The sequence below is a fragment of the Lipotes vexillifer genome, unplaced genomic scaffold (genome assembly GCF_000442215.2).
Source record: "Lipotes vexillifer unplaced genomic scaffold, Lipotes_vexillifer_v1.1 scaffold1009, whole genome shotgun sequence".
Classification (NCBI taxonomy): Eukaryota; Metazoa; Chordata; class Mammalia; order Artiodactyla; family Lipotidae; genus Lipotes; species Lipotes vexillifer.
In genome coordinates, this window is record NW_006772405.1 from 1,811,866 (window position 1) to 1,833,891 (window position 22,026).

The 22,026-nt window shown below is 39.7% G+C and overlaps 2 protein-coding genes across 2 annotated transcripts in view; both read left to right on the plus strand.

Annotated features, from left to right (window-relative positions):
* Positions 1-22,026, plus strand: part of HMGXB3 (HMG-box containing 3) — a 95,671-nt gene that overhangs the window by 7,529 nt on the left and 66,116 nt on the right. The window lies entirely within an intron of this gene.
* SLC26A2 (solute carrier family 26 member 2) lies at positions 6,030-11,496 on the plus strand. The gene is made up of 3 exons (XM_007447505.1): positions 6,030-6,043; positions 7,804-8,497; positions 9,976-11,496. Exons 2-3 carry the CDS (start codon positions 7,826-7,828, stop codon positions 11,494-11,496), a joined length of 2,193 nt encoding a protein of 730 aa, XP_007447567.1. The 5' UTR covers positions 6,030-6,043; positions 7,804-7,825.

Sequence of the window (22,026 nt, forward strand, 5' to 3'; positions counted from 1 at the left end):
TTTTTTTTTTTTTTTTTTTTTATTTTTGGCTGCGTTGGGTCTTCATTGCTGCATGCAGGGTCTCTTTAGTTGTGGTGAGCGGGGGCTACTCTTTGTTGCGGTGAGTGGGCTTCTCATTGCGGTGGCTTCTCTTGCTGCGGAGCACAGTCTCTAGGCACGCGAGCTTCAGTAGTTGCAGCATGCGGGCTCAGTAGTTGCCGCATGTGGGCTGAGTAGTTGCAGCACACGGGCTCTAGGGTGCAGGCTCAGTAGTTGTGGCGCACAGGCTTAGTTGCTCCACAGCAAGTGGGATCTTCCCAGACCAGGGATTGAATCCGTGTCCCCTGCATTGGCAGGTGGATTCTTAACTACTGCGCCACCAGGGAAGTCCCTCACTCCAGTCTTACCTCATGCAATTTCACCCCAGGAATCTGGCAATCTAGGTGACTTCTTCCTGGGTCTTGGGTTTTCCTGGGACCCTTCACTTGCCTGAGTTTCCTTTCTTTTCTTACTTTGCAACTTCCACACATTGGCCTACAGCCTATTCTCTGCTCTCTCAGAGTATGCCAAGCTTCTGTTATGGCACTTAGAATGTTATAGTTTAACTGTTTATAAATCTGTCTTAACCCACTGATTGTGGGTAGAAACTGGGTTTCTTATTCATTTTCTTAAGAACTTACTGATCTCCTACTATGTGCTAAGCATTGTTCTTGGTACTGGGGATACAGTAGATATGAGAAAGACTATAAATAGTAATTTTTAAAAAGTTTAAATACATAATATAATTTTCAAAAGTCTCTATGAAAGTGCTGTGAAGAAAATAAAGCTAGATGAGGGTTTAGGGAATGATGGAGTGGCAGTATTATTTTATTTGGGATGGTCAAGGAAGGCCATTGTATGGAGAGGATATATAAGCTGAGGCATGAAGGATGAGAAAAGGCCTGCAGAGATCTGAGGGTGTGATTGTTCCAGGCAGAGGAACTTGAGCAAGTGCAAAGACCCTGAGAAGGGAATCAACTTGCCATGTTTCAGGAACAGCAAGAAGGCCAGTAGGAAATGAGGGTGGAGAGGTGGGCAGGGTTCAGATATTATAAGCTATTGGAGTAGCCCATGTGAGATCTGATGGTGGAGGGTAGTGAGAAGTGATTGGATTCCAGATACTCTGGGCAGTGGGGAGAGGATGGATATATTACTCAAGGTAGAGAAGACAGGACTTACTGATGGACTGTATGTGGGAGTCGGGTGGGGATAAGGAAAAGAAATATTGACTCCTAGATTTGTAGTCTAGGTTCTGATGCATTGTGTCTAGCACAGTGGTTAGCTTACAGTAATAAGCAGGCCAGTACCCAGTCTCTAGGAGCTCACATAGAAAGTTAACCAGTCCATCCTTGGAAGGCTTGTTGGCACTTCACAGAACAAAGATGGGTCTGAATTTTCATTTCTGGCGGGGGGCAGTCCTCTCACAGTATTAAGTTCCTAGTCTAGGGCAAAGGAACAGTGGCCTGGGCTCCAGCTGTCCTGGTTGCAAGCACCTGTAAGTGGGATGGAGATAGATACAGAAGCCTTTGCTCATCCTTAGCTTCCTGGGCCTTACAATGCTGTTATCTTCCCTGAACTTGTCTGACAACAGTGAGTTGGAGGATCAGATGGGACAGTGTAAATGGAGACTCTGTCTTGGCTTTACCTGCTTATGGTTTAGTTTTTTTTTTCCCTAAAATAATCTTAGGGACTTCCCTGGTGGCGCAGTGGTTAAGAATCCACCTGCCAATGCAGGGGATACAGGTTTGATCCCTGTTCCGGGAAGATCCCACATGCCGCAGAGCAACTAAGCCCGTGCACCACAACTACTGAGCTTGCACTTTAGAGCCCACGAGCCACAACTACTGAAGCCTGCGCACCTAGAGCCTGTGCTCCACAGCAAGAGAAGTCACTGCAATGAGAGAAACCCGCGCACCTCAATGAAGTGTAGCCCCTGCTCGCCGCAACTAGAGAAAGCCCGCACGCAGCAACGAAGACCCAATGCAGCCAAAAATAAATAAATAAAACTAAAAAAAATTTTTTAAATCTTAAACTAATTTTTATTCATAAAGGGCAAAAAAGGAAAATATTACTTGCTTGCTTGAAAAAGAATTGAATAACATAACAGACCAGAAGATGTAATAAGATCATTATTGTCAAATGAGTGACACAGTAAGTGATTTTCTCGAAAACCTTCAGCGCCTACGCACTGTCTGCAGGTGAAAGTCTGCCTTTCTTAACCTGGCATAAAAGCCTTCCAGAATCTCCCCTAGGTACCTTTGCCACTTTCTCTCTCATTGATCTCCCATATGCATCTGGTGCTCTAAACGTATCATACTATTTCTCATTCTTTCCCTCCAACCCCAGAACTATTGCTATTTGTGTTTTCTTTTCCCTCATCCGTTTTCCAAGTCCTTCCCTCATTCTTTCATCTCCGACCCAGACTTCAGATCCCAGGTGAGATATGTTGTTCCCTGGAAGCCTTTCTAAATTGCTCTGTCTCTTGCAGATTTCTTCCCTGCTTAGATGCTCTGATCCTAGTAGTTGGCAGCGTCAGTTTTATTTAGCAGTGAGTTGTGGCATACGTACACAGAGCAGAGCATGAATATGGAATCGTTATGTTTCAGAGGCAGACTTTACCAGTCTCTGAACACTGTTGCCTTCCAAAAAGGCATTTCAGTTTCACAAATTGCAAAACTGTTTCATATGCCCTATTGGTTAAAATTATATGCTGTAATTACTTACCAAAAGTAGACATTGTTTCTCTTATATCTGCAAAATTTCCAAAGGAAGTTGGCTGACCGCTGTCAGGCTTACATAGAAGGGATATCCCTCTCTTTTAGTTCAATTCTCTTAGACTCTCAGTAATTCACACGGGAAGCAGTGCCAGTGCTGCTGTTTAGTCACCAGGATAAGACAGCTTTCTAAGTAGTCACACTGCATGTGCCTAATTAAAGAAGAAAGTACAGAAATGTTTTTCCTTTTTGTGTTGCCTGAACTGCCATTATACTTTAATATATGAATATGTAAATGTATTTTTCAAATGTTTCGTTGATTTTTTTTCCTCCAGTTCCTGCAACGTAATGTGGAAGGTTCAAGTGTTTTCTTCTTGAACCTTTCTCTTCTTCACTCTCAATTATCAATGTTGATAAAGGGAGAAACTACCCTAGATGATACAGGAGAATCCTATTTTACTGAATTTCATGGAATATGTAGTATGTATTCCAACTTTCTGAAAATGGGAGTCTGGCTATAGACTGTATTTCAAGGATAAACACTGTGACTTCATTTTTCATGAAGCAATTGGTGAGTACTGTAATTGAAAGCAGTAACAGGCTTGGGGGAATGAGAGGATTTTTGTGCAAAAAGGGATACTTGAAAAATTTGTTCCAGAGTAGATATTTCCACCTGAAAATAAATATTGCTTTGCATCCTGTTTTTTCTGTATTTCAGTTATTTGTTTAGCAAATATTTTCGTTCCTATTTTCGAAAGCATGTACTTGGACACTTCAGGGGATACAAAGATGAAACAGAATGGAGCTTGCTCTCAAGGAGCTTAATTTGTGTGGAGGTCATACCTACAATTTAGTTTAAGATAATTTTTAACATAGTTTTATATTGTTTGGGGTTTTAAAATAGGCTTGAAAAAAGTAGTTTTGAGGAGAATTTTAGGGGGTGACTAGGATCAGTAAAAGACTATAGATGGTTTTTGGATTCAGATTGATGGCTAAATCATTTCCACTTCTAGGACTGTTTGTGAGTGAATACCTAATTTTTTGAGAGTTGGAGATGGAAAAGGACTATGGCCATGAGTATAGAGAAAGTAGAGTTGGGCACAAGTTTGTAGATGTCAGTGCCAGGTCATTTTGGGTAGCAGGTAGGTGAAACTGGGATGTGTAGGATAACTGAATTTCAAAGTGCTTAGAAGTACCTCAAGTTAGAGAAAGCTAATTAGGTAGGTGATAGGAATAGTAACATGCTCAAAAAAATAGCTATTCTTGGAGTCTTAAAATCTGGATTTTATTATCTGGCTCAGTCACTTACACAAGCTAAATGAATTACTAAATTGGTCAAGACATTTCACTTTATTATGATCTATCTATATCTTTATATTTAATGTGGGTTTCTTATAGACAGCATATAGTTGGGTCTTATTTTTTAAATCTTATCTGGCAGTCTGTTTAATTGGCATGTTTAGACTATTCACATTTTTAAAATATTTATTTTATTTATTTTATTTTTGGCTGCGTTGGGTTTTTGTTGCTGTGCGCGGGCTTTCTCTAGTTGCGGTGAGCGGGGACTACTCTTCGTTGCAGTGCACGGGCTTCTCATTGCGGTGGCTTCTCTTGTTGCGGAGCACGGGCTCTAGGCACGCAGGTTTCAGTAGTTGCAGCACGCGGGCTTCAGTAGTTGTGGCTCGCGGGCTCTAGAGCGCAGGCTCGGTAGTTGCGGAGCACGGGCTTAGTTGCTCCGTGGCATGTGGGAATCTTCCCGGACCAGGGATCGAACCCGTGTCCCCTGCATTGGCAGGCGGATTCCCAACCACTGCACCACCAGGGAAGCCCCGACTAGTCACATTTAATGTGGTTTCTTTTTAATATGTTTGGATTAAATTCTACCATCTTGCTAGCTGTTTTCAATGTGTTCTATCTGTTTTGGGTCTCATTCTTCTTTTGGGTTAATTGAGAATTTTTTATGATTCTATTTTGTCTCCACAATTAGCTTATTATTTATATCTTAAAAAAATTTATTGGTTACCCTTGAGTTTACAATGTACATCTTTAATCAGAGCCTAACTTCAAATAGTATTATATTATTTCATATATAGTATAAGACCTTACAATTCTTAATTCCCCCTACCATTCTTTGTGCTCTTGTTTTGTGCATTTTATTTTGCATGTGCTGTAAAAATGCATTTCTATTTTTGCGTTAGACAGTTATTTCTTTTAGAGCAATTAAAGATTTTTTTAGTTAAAAATAAATATTGTTTTCATTTGTTCCATTTCTTAGACTTTATTTGTTGTGTACTGTGTAGACCTGAGTTTTTGTCTGGGGTGTGTGTGTGTGTATGTGTGTGTAGTAGTGCTGGTCTGCTGGCAATAAATTCTCTTAGTGTTGGTCTGAGAAAGTTTTTATTTCTTCTTCATCCTTCAAAAAATATTTTCCCTGGGGATGGAATTCTGGGTTGACAGTTATATTTCTGTGATAAAGGTATCACTCCATCTTCTGGCTTGTATGGTTTCCAATAAGAAGTCTGCTGTAATTCATATCTTTGTTCCTGTGTATGTAGTGTGTTTTTTCTTTTTTTTCCTTTCGCTGTCTTTAGAATTTTATCTTTGTCTTTTGTTTTCAGCAGTTTGAATAGGATATGTGTAGGTGTGTGGTGCTTTGTTGTTTGGTTTGGTTTTGTATCTGTCCTTCTTGGTATTCTCAGAGATTCTTGGATCTATAGTTTGGTATCTGTCATTAATTTTGGAAAATTCTTGGCTATTATGTCTTCAAATATTCCTTCCACCCATTCTCTGTCTTCACTTTTTGGGATTCTAATTATGCATAAGTTAGTTTGTTTAATATATCCCACAGCTCTTGGATTTTCTCTTAAATTATTATTTTTCATTTTTTTTTTTAATTCTCTTTTTCTTTTTTAGTTTGGGTAATGTCTATCGACTTATCTTCAATTTCATTGATTCTCTCTTTGGCTCTGTCAGGTTTGATGGTCCTGTCAGAGGCATTCTTTATCTCTGTTACCACGTTTTTCACTTTTAGTATTACATCTCAGTTCTTTCTTACAGTTTCCATCATCCTGTTGCACTTTCTAGTATTAATTTTTATCTTTTTCCTTTCCAGCTAGCTGCCATTTAGGGCGAGATTTGAATTTTGTTAGTTTTTTCTTATGCCTCTTTTAGGTTTGGAAAAGCGTTTTGGCCCAGAACTCACTAAGAACTATTCCAAAATAGAAGGACATAAGGAATGCACTCAAACTAGCTTGGCCTGAAAGTAGGAAGTGAGAAGAGAGTTATAGACCAGTTGCACTGAGGAATGAAGAGCTGCTGTGTGTATTCACCAATCTGATTGACTTGCCCAGGGTAAGTGGTCATCTAAATCTGTTCTTTGCTTCCTTATCTATTTAACAAGACCATCAATGTAACTACTGTTTTACTCTTGTTCAATGGGATGACCAGCTATAGCCCTTTTATCCTAAACAAAATTAATGTGGGTTACTTTTACAAATATTGTGTTCTTGAATGGGTCATGGGTCCTGGATAATGGCATCTTGGCAACATTAGGCTTATAGAACCTCACAAGGGCCTATCTTTCTGTCAGTTCTGAGGCAGGAAACAACCCGAGTCCTTTGTCTAATATATTTTATCTCTTATTGGCCACAGTCATAAATTTGTTTATTCATTTATTATTTCCTTCATTCAAATATTTTGTAAGCCTGCTATCTCAGAGTTACCGTACATTGTTGATGATTACAATGATGAACAAGACGTCCTTTCCTCCAGGACCTGGAGAGACTCTTCCTTAACTAATACAAAAGTATGGTTAGTACTGTGACGGAGGCATGAAGTGCTATGGGACACAGATTCATTTGGGCTGGGGTCAGTGCTCTGAAGAAGAGATAACATTTTAACTGGGTTTTAAAAATGATTGGGGTCTTGATAGAGAGTTGGATGGCCATTCTAAGCTAAGCAAACAGCCAACGCAAAGCCACTGATTTATGAAGTGTTTGGCAGTTTACACTCTGTTCCTCTGAAGGTCTGTTTCTTTTTCCTTCTCTTTTACTCTTATTACAAGACTTATTTTTTGTTGTCCCTCCTCTCTTTTTGCTTATTTTTACCTTCTTTGTTTTCCTGTAGATCTTAGCGGTAGGTCTTATGGCAGTAGTTTTATAGTTTAGGACCCGGAGATGCAGTATCACCTGGATCTCCTCCTAGTTGAAGTGTTGGGCAACATTATTCCTCCACTCAGCTTATGTTTTAGAGTGTATACTTAGGAGAGTAAAGCGAATCTTTCTTTGCATGAATATAGATCCTGCCCTTAGGGCAGATATGACTCTATACTAGAACAAAGTAGAATAGAACGAAACCTTTCAGAGATCAGACACTTGCCCCATCAGCCTACTGCATGCTGTTGATGTTTGTTTCCTTCAACAGTCTCTTATCAGCTTCTCTCTTTTCTTTCCTACCAAACCGGAGCATGTTGTTCAAAGACACAAATGCATTCAGTGCTAGTTTTTTTTTTTTTTTTCTCAAAACATACCTTTACTCTGTCAGTCACATTTTCTTTCTGTTTATTTTCAACAACTAGTAGGTTATCTTAAAAAGGACCCACCCCCTGAAAAAACAAAAACAAAAACAAGAAAACCATCTTCTTTGTTTCAGGGACTTTTGCAGGTAAGGTAGGTGTCAAGGTTTGAGACCAGATCCTCTTCTGCAGTGTTCGTGGGAGTGAAAAATCTGAAAATAAGACTGTTAGTAGCATATAGAAAGGAGGAGACAGGCTATCCCAATACCGTTTCTGGAGAAAAAAATTTCAGGGGGAGCCAGGCAGAGATGGAGAAGAATCCTTGATAGTTTACACTTTTGGGAAGTCCTGTACTCAGTGAATTACTTGCTTTAACATGGTCTGATTCTTTTTTCCTGGATCAAGACAAATGTGGCTCAACTAAGGAAAGTAAATATAAGATACTACCCGCAAGTGAACTCCTCTTAACTCTCATGAATGAAAAGTAGGACTGTTAAAATGTGTGAGTACTGAGAATTACTTAATCAGTTAACCCTCGTATTTTCTCTGGGGTAGGAGGCTGAACCATCTATCTCCAGAAATGTCTTTGAAAAATAAAGAGCAAGATGACCAATACAGTCCTCCATCTAGGATCCATCTGGAGCATGAAGAGGAATCACGTAACGACTTCCAGCAATTTGAGACCAATGATCAATGCAGACCTTATCCTAGGATCCATTTGGAGCCTCAGGAGAAACCGGATACTAACTTCAAGCAATTTGTCATCAAAAAACTAGAGAAGAGTTGCCAGTGCAGTTCAACCAAAGCCAGAAATATCATTTTCGGCTTCCTTCCTGTTTTGCAGTGGCTCCCAAAATATAATCTGAAGAAAAACATTTTAGGAGATGTGATGTCTGGCTTGATTGTGGGCATCTTATTGGTGCCCCAATCCATTGCCTATTCTCTCCTGGCTGGCCAAGAGCCTATCTATGGCCTGTACACGTCTTTTTTTGCCAGCTTCATTTATTGCCTATTGGGTACCTCCCGTCACATCTCTGTGGGCATTTTTGGAGTCCTGTGCCTTATGATTGGTGAAGTGGTTGACCGGGAGCTCTACAGAGCTGGCTACGACACTGCCCGTGTCGCTCCTTCTTTCGGAGGGGCTTCGAATGAGAGCACATTAGTAAGCCAGACATCAGCCAAGATATGTGACAGAAGTTGCTACGCAATTATAGTTGGCAGCACTGTAACCTTTATGGCTGGAGTTTATCAGGTAAGAAACAGTGGAATAAGTGGTTGTTTCTGGCAGAAGAAATCACTGTGCATGAAACCTCAGATCTGTAAGGGAACTTAGCAATCATAATAATTAAAGCTATCTTTTATTGAATGCTCAGGATATGGAAGAGGTAGAGCCAAAACTTAAACCCTGGTTTGACTCCACAGGTAAGGTAAGGCTGCTTCTATTTTCTCAACCCTAGGCAGCCTCTTAACCAGTGAATTTCAGTCAGCCAGAATTTAATTATTTGATTGTAAAAATTCAGACCAGAAAGGGACCTCAGACCACCTAGTACAACTTCTTAATCTTGTATGTCGAGAACTATCAGATTTGCTTGAAGTTATTTGTGGTTGGTTATTGGCGGAGTCAGCACTAACAGGGAAGAGGGCAACAGAATGGGGGTTGGGAGAGGAAGAGTGCAAGAGTTTTTCAAACTACAGATGACTTCCCCCCTTGTTCTAGAATTGCTGCTCTCATGAGTGACTCTCACTAAAGATAGTAGTTTTCTTGGACTGCCGGGAAGGGAAGAAGTTGGGGACCGCTATTTCGTGCTATCAGCCAGGAGAAGGATTAGAAATGAAATTCTTTTGGTTCCCCCGTAGAATCCACTAATCTGCCATTTTCATCATGCCTCTGCCTTTTGGCATTCAGGAGTCAGTGCCAACATTAAGCCTCTTCTCTGTTACAGACATGTGGAACCAATGTAGGAGGGGGAGGAGTAGCTCACTCTACTAGGTGCTTGGATAGAAGGAGAGGGAGAAGGGGCTGGTGTGCAGAAGAGTTGTGCTCCTCGGAGTTCATTTGTGCTTTTCTGTTAGTATGCCTCACCAAGAGTGAGGAAGGGTACAATAGAATTCTGAGGAATTATTGGGAAGAGGAAAAAGAAAGAAAGAAAATGTTATATCTTTGAGGATATAGAATTAACAGGGGAGGCAGTATGGCATAAGCACATATGCATTGGTTGAAGATAGTCTCTCAGTTTGAAGTTAGATTAAAGAATTCTATAATAATTTTTAAAGTGTGATTCTATTTTGATGTGAATGTAGTTTTTTGTTTTATCAGTTAAAACTTTACTTTTATGGTAATGATATGTAATTTAAAGAAAAAATTTTTTAAATTAGAATTTTTCCAACTCGTGTTTTTATGATTTCTCACGGACCCTTGAGAAATTTTTTTCTTTTTCAAAGCGATCTGAACCTTATTCAAGTCTAAGAAACATTGTGCAAGAAGGTAGGAATCCTAAGCTCTTGTCTGGGCTAGTCAGTAAGGGCAAGTTGCTTAGCCCTCTGAGTGTCAATAAAATGAGACCTCTCTTTGTAAAATGAGAGGATTGATAAATGATTGTGTTTTTTTTCTAGCTCTGACATTCTGTGGTGCTCTGATGGTATGTCTCCACACAAAGAAATACCAGGGGAATACAGGATTTAGAAGCTCTTTTCCATTTATATTTAACACTTGTATATCCTTCCTTCCAGGTAGCGATGGGCTTCTTTCAAGTGGGCTTTGTTTCAGTCTACCTCTCAGATGCCTTGCTGAGTGGATTTGTCACTGGTGCCTCCTTCACAGTTCTTACATCTCAGGCCAAGTATCTCCTTGGACTCAGCCTTCCTCGGAGTAGTGGCGTGGGATCACTCATCACTACTTGGATACATATCTTCAGAAACATCCATAAGACCAATATCTGTGATCTCATCACCAGCCTTTTGTGCCTTTTGGTTCTTTTGCCAACCAAAGAACTCAATGAGCGCCTCAAGTCCAAACTTAAGGCACCTATTCCTACTGAACTCTTTGTTGTTGTGGCAGCCACATTAGCCTCTCATTTTGGAAGACTGAATGAGAAATACAATACCAGTATTGCTGGACATATTCCCACTGGGTTTTTGCCACCCAAAGCACCGGACTGGAACTTAATTCCTAACGTGGCTGTAGATGCAATAGCTATTTCTGTCATTGGGTTCGCCATTACTGTATCACTTTCTGAGATGTTTGCCAAGAAACATGGCTACACCGTTAAAGCTAATCAGGAAATGTATGCCATCGGCTTTTGCAATATCATTCCTTCCTTCTTCCACTGCTTTGCTACTAGTGCAGCTCTTGCAAAGACATTGGTTAAAGAATCCACAGGCTGTCAAAGTCAGCTTTCTGGTGTGGTGACAGCTCTGGTTCTTTTGTTGGTCCTCTTGGTAATAGCTCCTTTATTCTATTCCCTTCAGAAAAGTGTCCTTGGTGTGATCACTATTGTGAATCTCCGGGGAGCCCTACGCAAATTTAAGGATCTGCCCGAGATGTGGAGGATTAGCAGAATGGATACAGTTATCTGGTTTGTTACTATGCTGTCCTCTGCACTGATAAGTACTGAAATAGGCCTGCTCGTTGGGGTTTGTTTTTCTATGTTTTGTGTCATCCTCCGCACTCAGAAGCCAAAGACTTCATTGCTTGGTGTGGTGGAAAAGTCTGAAATCTTTGAATCCATGTCTGCCTACAAGAACCTTCAGGCTAAGTCAGGCATCAAGATTTTCCGCTTTGTAGCCCCTCTCTACTACGTAAACAAAGAATATTTTAAATCTTCCTTATACAAAAAAACTCTCAATCCAGTCTTAGTAAAGGCAGCTCAGAAGAAGGCTGTAAAGAAAAAGATCAAAAAGGAAACAGCAACTCTCAGTGGAATCCGGGATGAAGTTTCAGTGCAACTTTCCCATGATCCCTTAGAGTTCCATACCATAGTGGTTGACTGTAGTGCAATACAATTTTTAGATACAGCAGGGATCCATACACTGAAAGAAGTTCGCAGAGATTATGAAGCCATTGGCATCCAGGTTCTGCTGGCTCAGTGCAATCCCTCTGTGAGGGATTCCCTGGCCCGGGGAGAGTATTGCAGAAAGGAAGAAGAAAACCTTCTGTTTTATAGTGTATATGAAGCAATGACTTTTGCAGAAGACTCTCAGAATCGGAAAGATATATATGTTCCCAATGGTCTGAGTTTTTCCAGTGACTGATTGAGAAAGTAAATAGAAGGAAGAACACTGTCTAGCCCCAGAGGTTAAAATTTCAAGTTTTTTAACATTTTATACTGTGGAACTGGAAATTGTTGCACACTCGAAATTTTAACCTTTTGGCTCGACAGAATTCTTCCTTTGAAACTGATGGCCTTTGTAGATACACGGATGCAGCAGAGCTTTTAGTTAGGCAGAATCAAAAAGAAGAAAATATTGTGCCTTTAAGCTTTCTTGCAAATATGAGATATTCTTGGAATTAAATAAATATCTATTGAATTGAACTGTAAAGTAGCCCCAAAACTTAATTACCATCCTTTTTTTAGGAGATTTGCATCTGGACTGTTCCTTCTCCAGGAGGTAAAGTGGTAAAGTTGGCATTTACATGAGAAGTGCTGGAGCCTGTTTGGCATGGCTCTTTGGAGAGGGAGTAGAAAGGAAGGGAGAGAATGTTGTATGTGCTCTCCTGACAGCAGGTCAAGAGGCTTCTGGGGTAAGGGTAGTAACTAGACAAGCTTGTTCTCACTCGTAATTCTCTATTCCCTGTCTTTGCCCCCCAGATGGCAGTCGGATCTCTGGCTTTTAATAAGAAAGCACCATTCCTCTCGGGCACAGTCTTATCAGGAGTCTGATGGCTGAGCAGGTTTGTGAAATCCTACCAGCCAGCCCCATATTATACAGAGCGCTCTTGGTGATACATTTGATGTTTTTAGTCAGCCTTTTTGTTTAGGGTAAGTAGGTAAGAAATCAGCCAACATAATGAGAATCCTCTGTCTCTTCTGTGATCCCTGTCTGTCCCTGTTTCTGAGTATTTCTCTACCATTAAGCTCTGTTTTAACTTTCAGTCATTTAGTGTGTTTCCCATGGAATCTGTCCTAAACTGCTATGTCTGATTACCAGTGAGTGACAAGTTTGCCAGAGAAAAGGCAAAATGCTGACTCAGCAATTTTATGTAGCCTTTTAAATGAGCTTGAGGCAAACTGTTCAGGACAAATTACAAAAAGGAACCATTGACAGCTTCCCTTAAGACTTTGTTTATTTAGCAGTGAATTTTTTTTTTTCTTTCCCATTGTATTTTAGCAAGGGTCAGCTGGGAATTGACAGTCTTTCTCATATTTGACAAGCTGCTGTTCATCTTTACTCTGCAAGAAAAATTTATTATAACCAACGGAAAAGAATTCATAGAAGTGATAAGAATGCTTCCAAAAGAACATCAATAATTGTAGATGTTTTAGTGAAACAAAGCTAATGCTTACTGCCATGTACCCTATTGATGTACAATAAATATTGATGACAGTGACAGCATTTAACTCTTTAGGCCACCTCAAACTATTATGTAAGAGAATTTAGGAGCATCACATTTATACAGCCTAAGTTCTGTGGGTGTATTATTTATGATAGCTGGTCACAGGTTTTGGCCCAGAAATACTTCCTTTTGAAAAGCAAGTCTGTCTGACGTTGAAAGCTTATAGTTCTGTATCTGTACTTTTAAGGGTGAGGGAAAAGAAACACAGGTTTTCCAAAGTTAGGACTAGTTGATGTGAAATTGAAACATTTAGCACACCATTTTAAACAAACAAGATGAAAATTGCAAAAGTGAAAAACCATTTTTAACCTACTCCTACATTCTAAACAGTTTAAATATTTATAAGAAGCGAAGGCTATGTGTAGGGCATCTATTGGAGTGGAAGACTTTGAACCATCTTTCCTGTTGGCTCCATAAACTGCAAGTGTTGCTTTTCTTTTGGTAGATCTCTGCCCATCAGTTTACATGAAAAATGCCTTTCTGTTATTAAAACAAAGCAGTTTCTTAGGAGCAAGATTTCTGTCTTTGAGGTGACTGACATCATGATTAAATGTAATAGTGTCCTGAGTTTCAACATCCTTTTAGAACTTAAGTCTAGAATTTCAGAAATGTTAACTGCTGTTTGTATTTGTGTCTTTTGCTTATTGTTTGTAGCCAGTATTTGCTGTTTCTCTCCAGTCTTATGAATAGTAATAGTAAAATCAGAGTGTCTTGGTTGTCATTTGTTTTCAACCCCTCTTGTACCTCCACAAGCCAGGTTTGAATCCAGATCATTGTAGATATCCAATGCCATGTGACAGAGTAATGAGTACATGTTCAAGACGACTCTATAATTTAGCAAACCCTAACACAGCAAAAAAAACAAAAAACAAACAAAAAAAAAACCCATAGAATTTGGAAAATCTCTTAAAAGAACAGAGTAGCAGGGTTTGTCTTTTACCTGCCATTTCTGTCCATAACGTGGATATAAGCAATTCTGGAACTTTATGCAGTTAGCAGATTCTTGAATTGTGTTCTGGTTTGTTCTTCTCCCACCTACCCAAACAAACAAGAGATTCTGCTTTTGAAAGCCATTTGTAAAAATATTTAAGGTATCACTAGAATGTAAATCTTACCTTCTCTGCCTGGTTTGACGTCTGCCTATACTTACATGTTCAGATTTTTTGATTGCTGGTATTTAAAGGAATCAAACCTGAAACCAAAATCTAATTCACCAATAAAACTAATATTTTTCATTTGCTTTCTTACTCAAGGGTTTGGACTTCAATTCATTAGGTGATATTTTACACACTTTACTGATACGAAGATATCATGCTTACTCTAAACTTTAGAGTCTAAATGAAGAATATTTGCATTGCTTATTGATAAATGTACAAAATTCTGAATATCTTAAATTGGTCGTTTAATTGAAATATGTGTACACTCTTGATGGTTAAAACAACCAGAGGGGTGGAGTGGGCCAGTGCACCGAGAGACTAAGGGTAACATTCAAGAGACAGATGAAGGGAATAGACCATTGAAAAGACTATCTCTGACCAAACAAGGGATAAAAGAGAGGGACTCAGCTGAATAGGATCCAATCCCTGGTTAGCCACGCACAACAGTAGGAAGACCAGGATTAAGAGCCGCACCTTAGTTTGAAAGCAAGCTCAGAACTGGATTCTGCTTCCAGAAGGGGAGGGCACAGATTCACCAAAGCTGAAAGAGCTGGTAGCCAAGGTTGGGGCCAAAGCCCGGGTTGACCTACTCCAGAGCACTATAGCACTGAGTGACTGTAGCCTCTGATGGTAGGAAAATTGACAGATGCCTAGTTGACTTCTTTTTTTTTTTTTTTTTTTTTAAAAAAGGATCAAAGGAAAACACAATTTGGATAGTCTGACTTAGCTTTTAAACGTTAGTAGACTGAAGCCAAAATTTGTTGGTAAATTTACAGCATGGTAAATGGTGATCTTTGAACTGTGTCAGGGTGTCAGATGAGTTCATTAGGCTATTCTAATGCTAATGACCACATTTTAACAAGAACAGTAATTCTCTGCATGGGTATTCTCTTAGTAATTTGTCATTTAAGATCACACAGTCTGGGTGTTAGCCCGGATCTTAATATAAAAGTAAGAAAAGTGTTACAGTGAACTTCTTGGGAACTTAAATTGAGCCTAGAAGTTATAATGATAAATTCAAGCTTTGTGGTCCTTATTAATGTTCTTAATGAATTGTTTTCCTCTATGTGTTCCTATTGATGAGCCATAACATCAATGTAGACAATACCTCAAATACTTCCTGAGAACCTATGCAGGAGTCTAGGGCCCTGGGCCAGGTGCTGGGACTACAGTACTAAATCCAGTAGGTGGGCTATATGCTAACTCTTTTAGTAACACATGGCGACACTTGGAGGTGCTTTATGGAGGGGCTAAGCTGAGCTTGGACTGAGGTCTGAGCAGGAGGCAGGCAGCTGAGGCGAACAAGGACGCCCCTGGTCTATTCAAGGAATGATTGCACAGTGACAAGGTAAGAATCCTATCGATAGGATTTAGACTTTGCTTAATTTTTCTGTTCTTTAATGTTTCTCTTTTTTTTTCTTCTACTGTTTTATCTGTTCTAGTGATGCCTTATTTGAAATTGGGCTTTAAGAACTGCAAAAAGGAAGAAATTGGATCTAGAAGGCTTTTAGGCTCTGAACTAATTTGGCTTTTTTTTTTTTTTTTTTTTTGGTGTAAGGATTTTAGATAATCGTGAGTGGAATCATTCATTTGAGTGCTAATAACAAGAATGAAAATTATAATGCAATAGGCCAAAATAATATACCAGCTAGTTTGTTATCATAGCCTATTATTAAAGTAAAATACTGTAAGTATACAATTTTAGGGTTTTTTTTTTTTTGAATGTTAGTAACTTTAGAAATGGAGAATTTAGATGTAGGAGTGGGAGAAATTTATTTTTATAAGGTTATTTTTATCCTGACAAGGACTATTTTTTAAAAAAGGGTTTTGCACCTGAAATTTTAAAGTAAACATGTTAAATACAGTTATACCAAATAGTGGATTTGTTGGCATGTATTTTATTTTTCTCCTAGTGATATAAAATAGGAAGGAGATATTGAATTATGAAAACTGGAATAATGAAGGACACTAAATGCTTTTATTGGAGCTACCATGTTTGTAAATCTATGCTGGAACATTGTATAACCTTTCTTGGATTTGAATTATGGCTCCGAAATTGGCCAAATCATTATAATCTTCTTAAAAATACCAACGACAGCATTTCTAACTGAAGGTCTTTACTTGGCAAACAGACAAGCAGCCTTAGCCAGGAAGGATTGTTAACTGCAGTTTTAAGAAACTTATTTTAGGGAAGTTCTTTTCCCACACCCCATTCCCCATCCCTAAAATAATAAGTTACTTGGAATGAAACAGCTCTTGCCTTCTCAATTCAGATCAGTTGGGAAGTTACTGTTTGAGTTCTGATGCTGCCATGATTTCTCAAAAATTAGTGTGAACAAACCAGTCTGTATAAAACGCTACCGTCTTTGGTCTCCTCTGCAATTTTGTATACAAATCAAGACAATATCAGGGTGAGAGGTGAATGAACTTAAAATCTCAGTCTTGTTTTATTCACTAAAAAAGTATACTGCCTTTTTTTTTTTTCCAGTTTATTCAAGGCTAATGACTTTTGGGAATATGTTTCATACCATGTATATCTTTTTAAATTAAAGCAAGTGCCTTGATGCTATTCCACATAAATCTTGCTTAACCCTCTATGGGATGAGGATGAGTTATTGATGGATTACAGCCTATTGCAGGAGAGGGGGAATTGGTTAATAGCAGATCCTTTTCATCTGGGATCTATTTGTGATGTTTATTATATAAGATCCTATATGTGTTGTGATCTAGAGGTGTCATTTCATTTGTCTGCTAATAAATTGTTATGCTAATAAAATACTACTGTGTATAAATTATTCAAGTGTAAGGGGGCAGGGTTTCTAACTAAGGAACACATTCAGGTCACCAGTGAGCTTTACAATACCATCTCTTTACATTTGGAGGGTGATTCAGTCATTCATTTTCCCCATCAGACAAAAGTATCTGTCCTTACAGAAAGTCTTAAAGCATAAAGAAACCCAGTTCTTTCCTTTTTGCTTTGGGGTCCTGAGTGAGTCAGTTCACCCTTTGGGGACTTAATTTTCCCATCAGTGAAAGAGGGAAGAGAACTAGATTGCTCGAAGACCCTTCGAGTTCTTATGTTGCGTGACTCCTATTCCATACTGTGTTGAAATCAGAAAACCCGAATCTGGCTTATGTTTTACTACTGTCCTAACACTGAATTTTGAGCCACAATTTCCCCATCAGTACATTGAGGCTAACACCTTATACCAGCTAAGTGAGAGAAGTGGGCGTGCAGCTCCTAACTGCCCCCGCCCCGCCCCGTACCTGCGGAGAGCCTCTTTCGAATGTCCTCCTTCTTCTGCTTCTCAACTCTGTAGAAGTGGGAGTGTGAGTATAAGCTTAAGGACAATTTTCAGTCTTCCTTTCGCAGTATTTCTGTAACCCTGAGCATTCTGCCTCTAAGCTCATCCTTACCTACAGAGTGAAGGAGGGTGCTCCCACTCTGTCTGCATGCAGCATCTGGGATCCAGAGCCCCTGAAGCGCCTCACACACTCATTCTCTAGCATCTCCTCCAACCAACTTGGAGGATTGTGCTATCCCATCTGTCCTTTCAATGCTTATGTCCTTGGCCTTGTCTCTCATATAGCACTACTGCTTAAGGTTTTAATTTTCAGATCCAGTTGTGACTGATGAAAGTATGGCTTTTCTTGGAGAAATATTCACATGTGTATGTATATACATACACGTGATTATTAAAAAGGCTGGTTCATGGACCCCATATCATAAACACCTTGCATTGTAAGCTCTCCCCAGATGACTGCATCCACATTTATGGCTTCAACTACCTTATTATATGCATGCTAACGGCAGCCAAACATGATTTCCAGCCTGACATTTCTAGAACACCAACCAGCATTATCTGTCTATATATAAATCTCCACAGCTGTTACTGGACAGTTCAACCTGGATGCCCAGGGGCATTTCATAAGCAACATACACCCAAGCTCCTCCTGTTTTATCTATCTTGATAATGGCATGGGCTAGCTACTCAAGCCAGAATCCTGGGAAATTCTAGAATATTCCTCTTCAACTCACACGCCAAATCCATCTACCTGGCAAGAGTCTTTCAAATCCAGCATCTCTTTCGTGCCCTCAGTGTGTATCATTTCTGTTCAGGATGATGCCATAGCCTAACTAGTTTACCTGTATCTCTACAGCTCAGCCTCCACACTAGTTATCAATCAATTTCTAAAAAATAATTTGATGTTTGCTACTTGTAAGTGGTTCTCCAATGTTTTCAGGGTAAGTTCAAAATGAATGCTTTAGCCCACAAGACCTTAAAAACTATGATCTTGCTTACATCTCCAGTCACTTGTCCTACCACACATCCTTTGCTTGACATACTTACCTCTGACCTTAACTGTTCCCAAATGGGCCATTTTGTAATACCCCAGACCTTTAATATATGCTGTTCCTTCTGCCAGGAATTGCTTCCCCACCCCATATACCTAACTCCCTACTCCTCCTTCCAGATACTTCATATTAAGTGTCCCTTGCTCTTGGCAACATTTCCTATTGAATTCCTCTTCTCTCATGCAGGGGCTCCTTTGGGCTCTATCTCTACTCCTGTAAATTCTCTGACTATTCTCTAAAATGGCATTTACCACTCTGTATTATTATTTTTTCCCTCTCTTCTATCTCCTCTGCTTACTGGACTGCTTGAGGGTAGGGTCATGAACTTAATTCATCCTTAGAGCCTCTCTGGCCAGCGGTGGGTATTTTATAAGGTCCAATATTTCAGTGGTTACTGAAGGCATGGATATGTTTGATGGGTGGCTATTTCTCTAACACTGGCTCATTTGTAGGGCACATCAGTTATCTGCGCAGGGTCAATTACATGGCCTGTGGTTATCAGTAGGTGAAGGGATAGGTGTGTATAATGGGGTGAATTGGGTAGTTTGAGGTACAGTTATTTCTAAGTCAGTTGTTTGAACAAGTCCCACATCCTATGTCTCTTCTCTCTTTTCTCGACTACTTTCTCAGTCTCTACTAAGAGAAATTACAAGTGGCTGCTCCTAGTTTCTTCAGTTGGCTGAATTGTCTCCCTTATGTAGCTCACCTCTGCCCTCTGGTGGCAGGAATATGCTCTACCACATCCCACTTCTGGCCCCAGTAGCAGAACAGTTAATAGGTCTGCACATTTGGAGACCTGTCTATCCTTTGGTACTATGATTTGCTGGAAAGATTCAATGATAAGTGAAATAGTGCTTGACATAAGTAGGCAATCAGTAAGGCTTAGCTTCCTTCCTTTTTAATGAAAGAGCCCTTAGGAACAGGCTGTGTGGTTTGGGAACAATGAACCCCAAGATACTTTAGTGGTAAGGCAGGTCCCTGCCTCTAGATGGTAAGGTTCCAAATAGGATGGATAGTAATGACAACAGACAGCATTTGTAGAACACTTAGTCTGTGCCAGGTATACCTTTTTATCCTCATGACAGCACAATTGAGGTAGGTCCTTAGTCCCAGAAGGTTGGCTTACAGAGTAGATTGGTCAAATGGGACAAAACTATATCCTCAAGTGGGGTTGGAGGGAACAGAGAGTCAGGGAGAAGCCACAGAGGGCCTGATAAAGACAGCAGACCAAGAAAGGATAATATCAACCTTTTTTAGTTTAAAAAACAAAGTGTCAAAAAAACCCTTATGTCCAAGAGAAGCAAACTTTCACCTGATATAAACCAGACTTTGCAGACTTTGCTCTCTTTTGGATGTGGTTTCCATCTACTTGGATATAATTCGTATGATATGTTAAATGAGTCAAGAATGCGATATTTCTTTTTTTTTAAAAAAAAAAACCAAGTTTAAGTACATACTTACTGAATATTACTATATGCAAAGCACTTAGACAAAGCCTTTCATACTAAAGTCTTGTCTTGTAGAAATGGAGAATCCTGCAGTGACTTTCTGTGGAAGGAAACAGGTTTAACTCCATAGATGAGAATTCTTCATTATTCAAAGAATAGATTATACCCTGGACTGGAATAATATTTGAGCAATGATATTCATGGAAAAATTCTGCAAATCCTTTTAAATAGAGGACAGCCCTACCTTATCTCCAAGTCATTTTCTCGTAGAATTAATGCTTCATGCAACTTTAAAAATAAGGTGGCTTTGACATTACTTGTGTGTCAATTTATACACAAATGTTTATTGACGTGCCTATGATGTTCCCAGCACAGTGCTAGGCACCTTCAAGGTTACAAAGGCTGAGTGGTCCCTGCTTCGTGGAGCTTACAGTCTAAAGAGCCACAGAACATTGGCAAAACATTTAAGTGCTTAACTGAATAGTTTAGAGACAAAAGTGCTGAGGAATTGAGGGAGAGAAGGGTAGAGCAGGTGCTGGAGTCTTCAAGAAAGGCTGGAAGAAAGAGGACTCCAATTAGTTCTTGAAGAATGTGTAAGGCCCAGCTTGGTAGAGAACAGGGTGAGGCATTCAGGCAAAGGCACACTAGCAGACATGGGTATGGAGTGAAGACAGTGGCCCATGGTGGGGCCACACACACACTAAATTGTACTGAGCAACCAAGCAGTCGAGTCCAGAGGGTGCTGAAACTCAGATGAATAGTCTTTTATTTCTGTAGGCATTTGAGAGCCACCACAGACACTTGGGCAGGGGAAAGAGATCTAACTATGCGCAGAACGGACTTCAGGAGAAAGATGAGGGAAGAAATTAGAAATTTCGTCAGTAATCCTGACACAGATGATGAGAGCAGTTAAGGTGCTGATAATGAGACAGAACCACGGGACTTAGCCAGAAGACACAGTTTTCCTTTCCTATGTGTTAATAATTTAAAATACGTATAGTACTTTTAATTCAAGTTATACTACTTCGTTAAAAGGAAAAATATCCCAAATAAGCTTTAAATACACATCTATTCAAACGTCTGCTGTTTGTTTGTGCTTTATGTTTTGTTCAGCGTGGAAGCAGTACTTTCTATGATTAATCTGCTTTATACATGTTTCAATTAAGGAACTACAGAAAGAAGAATAACTGAATTGCTATGGGTTTCTGAAATAGGCACAAAATTAACCTGGGGCAGGGAACTACACAACAACGCTAACAGGTCTTGTGTGTACCTTCTAAAAATGAAACTGACACTTATTGGACTCATTAGAAAATAGATACTAGGGTTTTAAAGGATATTAAGAATGCCTTTTTAAAAAAATTAATTAATTAATTTTATTTATTTTTATTTTTGGCTGCGTTGGGTCTTCGTTGCTGCCCATGGGGGCATTCTCTAGTTATGGTGAGCCGGGGCTGCTCTTTGTTGTGGTGCGCGGGCTTCTCATTACAGTGGCTTCTCTTGTTGCGGAGCACAGGCTCTAGGCGCACGGGCTTCAGTAGTTGTGGCACATGGGCTCAGTAGTTGTGGCTCATGGGCTTAGTTGCTCCATGGCATGTGGGATCTTCCTGGACTAGGGCTCGAACCTGTGTCCTCTGCATTGGCAGGCGGATTCTTAACCACTGAGCCACTAGGGAAGTCCAAGAATGCCTTTTTTATAGGAGAAAAACTTTAAGATAAATTTGATGATAAATTTATACAGCTTTAAATAACTTAAATCAACTCTGCTGTAGCAGACTTCTCTGAAGAACAAACACAAAGGAATAAGGGTGATTTATGAAGTGATTTTAGTGAAGGGAAACATAGTGTGCCCTAACATTAACGACATGAGGCTGGATTATCCACAGGTGTGGAGAGGACCACTGTGGATTATCCAAATAATCCAAACACTCTCACACATGTCATCTCTCTCACAAATGTTCCTCTCACCTTGTCTGGATTTGAGAGGTACACTGGGATTTATGTTCTCTCCCATGATTGTGATTAACAGCATTCTCTGATATTTACCACATCTTCCAGATTGTATCATGTCTCCTCCTTCAGGCACTTTATTTCCCTGTACCCCAGCATCGTACTAATAATAATCCTGAAGTATTAAAAGATGCTTTGATAGGCTAGATGGCTCTTGTTAAGTCTTTTGGCACAGACAGATGCACCTCTGCTGAATGCTTGGTGGGGCATTCAAGAGAATAGCTAAGAAGGTTCTGGAGTTACCAAATCAGCAGG

Excerpts from the sequence above, each read along its gene's own strand:
- SLC26A2 (XM_007447505.1), top strand. The coding sequence starts at position 7,826 with ATGTCTTTGAAAAATAAAGAGCAAGATGACCAATACAGTCCTCCATCT. Across the intron at positions 8,498-9,975 it reads TTATGGCTGGAGTTTATCAG|GTAGCGATGGGCTTCTTTCA; the intron begins GTAAGAAACAGT and ends CCTTCCTTCCAG.